We start from the raw sequence: 7,168 nt of genomic DNA on the forward strand, positions 1-7,168 counted from the left end.
CATCTCCTGATTTATTGACAATATTGGCTTTCCCAGACAGACATCTGACTTTAAATTGTTCTCAGACTTTTTCTATGCAGATATGAGCTCCTTGCCTATTTCTGGTCCTGTCTCTTCACTTCTCTGGTAAAACTTCAAAACACTGTTTCAGGAGATGCTTTGCAATCTCAAAACAAAAGATGTCCTACCCTTTGAAGGAGAATCAGAGCTTATTCTGACTCTCTGCCCTTCGCCAAACACTTGTTAGGTGGAACCCTGTTTATCTACACCCAGCTTGTAGTCAGCCGGGTACAGGTTAAAACACCCCATAATTTCATTTTCCAGAAAATTGTAAAGGATATAGAAGTGTCATATTACATGTGCCATTTGCCATGGATTTCTCAAAAATACTTTTTATCAGGACCAGCAGATGGTGTAATGGTTATGTCACTATATAGTGGTTCGAGTCCCGGACCCAGTGGTTTAAACTCATGCCAGGAGCATGTGCATGCATGCTCAAAATCCCGAGAGGAGAATGGAGAAGAAGGGATTGCAGCCTGACTATCCCCTTGTGGGGGTTGGGGTGTGAGTTCTCACTTTCTGTCTCTCTGTCTCTCTCTGTCTTTCTGGTAAGTGCTCACACCCTATAGCAAAAACAAAACTTTTTTAAAAAGGAAGAAAAAAATAACCTTTTATCAAGTTAAAGAAGTTTTTTTTTTTAGTATTTATTTATTTTATTTTGTTATTATTATTATTTAGTTTGACAAGAGAAGTGGGGAGAGAGAGAGAGAGTGAGGAGCAAGCCACCAGGTCTGAGATATGAACTGTGGTCGGCCATGTGGAGAATTCAGCACCTTCACCATCACGCCACCTGCTGGCCCCCCAAGTTAAAGAAGTTTTAGTTCACTTCTTAGGCCTCGGGTTGTTATTAATGTCGAAATTATACACATGGAGATTCTGGCATTGAATTGTCTTTGACTAAAGCTTATTTTGTCATTTTATATATTTATAAACTCTGGATTCAACTTGCTATTGGATTTTTTTTTTTTGCCACTATCTTTATAATTAGGATTGATGTATAGTTTAGTTTCTTGCATTTTTCTTATCTAGCTTAGACATTGACAACCTCCATAATACCCTCTTCTTCACATGGACTGGCCAGGCATTTTAATCTATCACAGGGAAAAATTCAGCTTTTATCTACCGTATTGTCAATAGATGAAAGCCTAAAATTGATTGGCCATAACATAGCAGTAGGAATTATTGAAAAATAAGAAGGTAAATAGTAGAAGAAACATCTGGAGAGCCTGAAAGTGGCTGTCTCTAGAGAAGAGAACTGGAAACTGTGTGGTTTTGTTTGTGGAAGTAACCCTTTCTGTATTTCTTTCCTTTCTAAACCAAAGGTGTAATCTATTTTACATCCGCTTAACCCGTTTGTATCACATACCGACATATAACGCTCTGATAAAAATCAAAGAGAAAATGTAGAGTCACAAAACTCAGAGGTATCTATGATCAAGAATCTATTTTGAAAGACTAGCTGTTGGCGTAATGGCTATGTCGCTGGACTCCCATGTAGTCGACCATGGTTCGAGTCCCGGACCTGGTGGCTTAAACTCACACTGGGCACATGTGCGTGCGTGCCCAAGATCCCAAGAGGAGAATGGTGGAGAAGGGATTGCTGCATGGCCATCCTCCCTGGGGGGTGATTTCTCGCTTTCTGTCTCTCTGTCTCTGTCTTTCTGGCAAGCGCATGCACCCTATAGCAAAAACTTCTCCAAAAAAATCTATTTTGAAATCTGTAACATCTTCTCTGAGGTTTCATTTCTCCTTGTTTGGTCTAGGTTTTTTTTTTTCCTCTCAGGGAACACATAGAGAAGTCACAAATTGTTTGTCCAAGATTTTCCCATCTGTTATATTTTGTACTCCCCTGTCTCTGAACACGTGAGGGTTCTTCCTCTGATCCTGTAGCATACTGAAATATTAACTTCCATCAAACAAATGCTGGAAGACATGTTTAAACTCCCCTCCCTTACTACCTGCCCCCCCCCAACCATTAGAAAGCATGCAGTAATACCATCTTTATATTCATCTTTAAGTATCTTTCTGGGCTGGTAGAATTCTGTTGATGTCATGTACTAGTTCTTTTTTGGCATCTGGTAGGCATGAGATTTTAGGGCTTTGCTTTGATCACTAGGTCAAAACGTAGTGATGCTGATAGTTGGGGAGATCCTTGAGTAAGGATGCTGGACCCAGTCTGGGCTCGCTGGGGAGGAGCGGGCGCTTTATAGACAGCAGGCCACCATCAGCTGTTTCACTTTGAGACTGACTCTGGAGAGGACAGAGTGGCAGAGTAAATCTGTCACTTTTAAGATAATCTTTTTTTTTTTTAATTTTTTAGTTTTTTAGTTTGCTATAGGGCACGTGTGCTCAACTGGAGATAAAGAGAAAAATCACCCTCCCTCCTCCCAACCCCTGCTCCCCTGGGAAGAATGGCCACCCATCAGTTCCTTCTTTTTCATCCTCTTCTCAGTACTTTGGGCACACACGCACTCAAACCAGCGTGATTTGCAAGCTGCTGAGTACAGGCATCAGATCATGCAGTCGGGCATGTGGGATCCAGCCACCTTAATCTTCATGCCATCTGCTGGCCTGGGATAATCACTTTAAAACAGAATTCCGACTAGTGGAAGATAATTGAAAAACCAAGTATGACAAAAGCTGTTCTTTTGGAGGATTTGTTGTTGTTTGCTTTAGAAACTGAGTCCTTTTAAATCCCCATTAAAATATTAGGTTGGTGCAGAAGCAATTGTGGTTTTGGAATGTGAATTTTAAGTCACTATAACTAGGTTCAAACACATCTTTATTAGTCAAATAGGAACCATTACAATCAACTCATTGTTGCAGAGATGTGCGGAGATGGTGGGAGGATGTGCAAAATAGTTATCTTGGAGAACAGGAGAGTAGACTTACTGCTAAATGACACTGGCCAGTAATAGCTGTGCCATTTTCTCCAGCAACAATAATCTCCCTAGATTCAGGAGTTCCCAGGCACTAAGTTTGACCAGGGTTAGTTTTTTGCTTTTTTTTTTTGTTTGTTTGTTTGTTTTTTAAATTTTCATTATTAGTTTATTTTTTAGAATGACAGAAGGAAAAGAACATGGGGACATTAGAGACACATGCAATCGTCAGTGATTAGGGAGAGAGGAAGGAAGAATTTAAGGGTGTGACAATAACAGAGCAATGATGGGGCCTTAGCACTTGGAAGTCTTGGACTGTCAGGAGACAGTTGGAGTTTGGAGTACTAGAGGATGTGAATGGATAGGAAAGAAGGTGGTAGAGTTTGAATTTTGAAAACAGGGCACTTAATGGTAGTGGCGGATTACTGAGGTGGGGCAAGGGAAGAGCTTATTGGAAGTGAAGTCAAAGTGTGGGTAGGTCAATGACACCCAGGATAGTAGGATGGGAAAGGAAGACGATGGAACCAGGAGCTATTCATCCTCAAGGATTTAGGAGGAGGCTAGGGAATTCCAGAGATGATAGCAACAGCAGGGACTGTAAGTGGTGTCACTGAGTGGTCTAGCTTCAAAGGAGCTGAAAGTATTGAAGAAATGTTTTTGAAACAGCACAGCTAACGCTCCCACTTTTAGACTGTGTGAAGCAGTGGAACATCAGATAGCAATCTCTACTTTAGGGGAACTTTTCTGGGAAAAGTGGTGTTCTCAGGGAGCAGAAGAGCTCCAATTATAGCCAGATACTAGTGGGAAGGTTTCAAGAGTTCCCTGACAAGACACCGTATCCCAGAGGTCAGGGTGGAAGGGTTTAGGAGGGGTGAACAGAGATGGGGGCACGCTGGATGAGAGGTCCTTCAGGGTTCATGGGGGTGAGAGGCCACCAAACTATAGAGCTACTAGGATTGCCCTGATCAAAGAGGGTTGACTCAAGTCAAAGCCAATAAAATGAGAGGGAGGTTGCACTCTGCTTTGGCAGAAACATCCAGAAGGAAATTCTGTACTTAGTCGTCTTCTGCCGTATATGGTTCCTTAGATGCCTTGTTTCCTGCAGCAAGAGGGACGCCACTTTTATGCTCTGGTGCTAAAACCAGGCACAAGAAGACTCAACCAACACTGACTGCAGGAATGATTCCTAAGAAACGGAGTAGACAAAGTGGACCTGCCTGGCCCATAGCATGTGACTGGGACCCTGAGATACTCTCTGGGGAAGTACCGGAAGATCTTCTGCCAGCCTCTTCTCCCCTCCCTGTGTCCTGTGTTAAGCCAGAAGCCTGGGCAGCTTGGATGTGGGTTTTAGTTCCGGGTTATATCTGCCGAGTAAGGAACTAGTTTCTCATCAGACCTATCTGCTGAGTAAGGAACAAGTTTCTCATCAGAACTGTGCTGCACTCAGATCTAACCCGGATGTAGCACATAGCGCTCTACTCTGCACACAGGACTCTGCACGTGACACACTAGTCTCTCCCCCTAAACCTTTACCGTCCATGGACTGTTTCTACCTCTAAGACACCGCCCATGCCCAATCGCTAAACTCTGCCCCCAACGCGTGACTTCTCTGGCCCATCTCTTCCCCTTTCTTCCTTTCTGACGGACCAGCAAACCTCGCCCAGGAGTGCTTCCAAGAAAGGCTCTTCGCTTCTATTTCCTCTGTAGTGGGCCCATTCCTTACACAGTGGGATCAGAGCCTTCGCATTGAGATAAGTGTTTTCTCCTGCAGAACCCGCCGTCCTGGGCAGGGGGCAGGTTGTCCTCTCCCACTCTGTTTTCCTGGGGCCAGTGCACACGCACCCAGGCCTAGGTTGGTGTGTTGCCTGCTTCGTGCTCTGACTCTTGCATGTCTGTGCTTGACGCTGGATACCTGGACAGGTAAAGACCTGCTCTGGAGACCTTTCTCTGTGCAGCTCCTAAAGTCCAGCCTGTTACTGCCTAGCGCAGAAGCTACTAGTCACTTGCGGCTATTTAAATTCTATCACTCGAAGTAAAAGAAAATATAAAAAGTGTGTCAGTGGCCCTAGCTGCATTTCAAGTGCTTAGTGGCTTCACAGTGGTGGGTGGTTATCGTTGAATCGGGTCAGCACAGCTACAAAACATCGTTCTCCTTGAGGCAGAAAGTTGTTTTGTTTTGAGAGAGATTTTTGCTACAGGGTGTGTGCACTCCCACAGGCACGAAGAGATACAGAAAGTGTGAAATCACACCCCAGGGTAGATGGCCACACCCCAAGCCCTTCTCCTCCATTCTCCTCTTGGGAATTTGGGCACACATGCCTAGAGTCCCTCTCCTTGGGGCAGATAGTTGTATTAGAAGGTGCTGATCCAGATCATCAATAACGCTATTCTTTTGGTACTTTTTCGTCCTCGCTGCAGAACCCGTCCTCTGGGCGTTGGAAAGGAGCGGGGCCAGGCGCGGCTGGGGCTGTGCTGAGTGGCGACCATGGCGCAGTACAAGGGCACCATGCGGGAGGCCGGCCGCGCCATGCACCTGATCAAGAAGCGGGAGAAGCAGAAAGAGCAGATGGCCGTGCTGAAGCAGCGCATCGCCGAGGAGACCATCATGAAGTCCAAGGTAGACAAGAAGTTCTCGGCCCATTACGACGCCGTGGAGGCCGAGCTCAAGTCCAGCACGGTGGGCCTGGTGACCCTGAACGACATGAAGGCCAAGCAGGAGGCCCTGCTGCGGGAGAGGGAGAGGCAGCTGGCCAAGAGGGAGCAGCTGGAGGAGCGCAGGCTGCAGCTGGAGATGCGGCGGGAGAAGGAGCGCAGGCGCGAGCGCAAGCGCAAGATCTCCAACCTGTCCTTCACGCTGGACGACAGCGACGGCGACGGCGATGAGGGCTGCCCAGCCCAAGCCGGCAAGAGCAAGAAAAACCTGGGCAAGAATCCCGACGTGGACACCAGCTTCCTGCCCGACCGCGATCGCGAGGAGGAGGAGAACCGGCTGCGCGAGGAGCTGCGCAAGGAGTGGGAGGCCCAGCGCGAGAAGGTGAAGGGCGAGGAAATGGACATCACTTTCAGCTACTGGGACGGCTCGGGCCACCGGCGCACGGTGCGCATGCGCAAGGGCAGCACGGTGCAGCAGTTCCTGAAGAAGGCGCTGCAGGAGCTGCGTAAGGACTTCCGCGAGCTGCGCTCGGCCGGCGTGGAGCAGCTCATGTACATCAAGGAGGACCTCATCCTGCCGCACTACCACACCTTCTACGACTTCATCGTCACCAAGGCCCGCGGCAAGAGCGGGCCGCTCTTCAGCTTCGACGTGCACGACGACGTGCGTCTGCTCAGCGACGCCACCATGGAGAAGGACGAGTCGCACGCCGGTAAGGTGGTGCTGCGGAGCTGGTACGAGAAGAACAAGCACATCTTCCCGGCCAGCCGCTGGGAGCCCTACGACCCCGAGAAGAAGTGGGACAAGTACACCATCCGGTGAGTCCCCTCCACGGCCCCTGGTGTCCTCCGATCGCGCCGGGGAAGTGACTCATCGGAGCAGGAAAGCGGGGGAGGAAGACTCAGGTGCCCATGTGCTGGGACTTCTCACTTCATTTGATGACCTTGATTCTTCCCTGACATTGAATTAAATATATATATATATATACAGGATTGGCGTTGTTTGAATTTAGTCATTCTGTGGCTGCCATTATTCTTCGTTGGTTTTTCGGAGTGTTTTCGGTGCTGTGTGGAGTCATTGCGTCGCTTTGCTGAGCTGTATTGAAACCGTGACTGGACACGCGACAGGGCAGAAATGAGAAAAAGGGGCACACTTTTCAATCTGTTATTAGTGTGAAATTGAAGTCAGACTTGACTGCACTTGATTTCCAGCTTCTTCCTTGCCGTGCAATTTTGGGCAAGCTTATTAAACCCTGAGCCTCAGTTTCTTCACTTGTAAGAAGAAATAACAATAGGTCTTACCTCATCAGGTGGTTGCCAGGACGACATGAGTTAATGTTTATAAAGTACTTAGAGCTCAATAAATCTCTGCTATTATTATTCTTATGGTCTTGGTTAATTCATTCGAAGGACTGGGACCAGCAGTTGGTGTAATGGCTATGTTGCTGGACTCTCATGTATTTGACTGTGGTTGGAGTCCCCGACCCCGGTGGCTTAAACTCACGCCGGGCATGTGTGCGTGCGTGCGTGCCCAAGATCCTGAGAAGAGAATGGAGGAGAAGGGATTGTGGTGTGGC

General features: G+C 47.3%; 1 protein-coding gene across 2 annotated transcripts in view; it reads left to right on the plus strand.

The window, feature by feature from the left end:
- Positions 1–6,912, plus strand: part of FAM50B (family with sequence similarity 50 member B) — a 17,523-nt gene extending 10,611 nt beyond the window's left edge. For both annotated transcript variants that reach the window (XM_006161688.2, XM_006161687.2), the window contains one exon: positions 5,358–6,912. In XM_006161688.2, coding sequence (XP_006161750.1) covers positions 5,425–6,414 — 990 coding nt within the window. In that variant the 5' untranslated portion in view covers positions 5,358–5,424 and the 3' untranslated portion in view covers positions 6,415–6,912. The remainder of the gene's footprint in view (positions 1–5,357) is intronic.
- Positions 6,913–7,168: the final 256 nt, after the last annotated feature.

This window comes from Tupaia chinensis, unplaced genomic scaffold (assembly GCF_000334495.1).
Source record: "Tupaia chinensis unplaced genomic scaffold, TupChi_1.0 Scaffold138812_1, whole genome shotgun sequence".
In the NCBI taxonomy this organism is placed as follows: domain Eukaryota; kingdom Metazoa; phylum Chordata; class Mammalia; order Scandentia; family Tupaiidae; genus Tupaia; species Tupaia belangeri.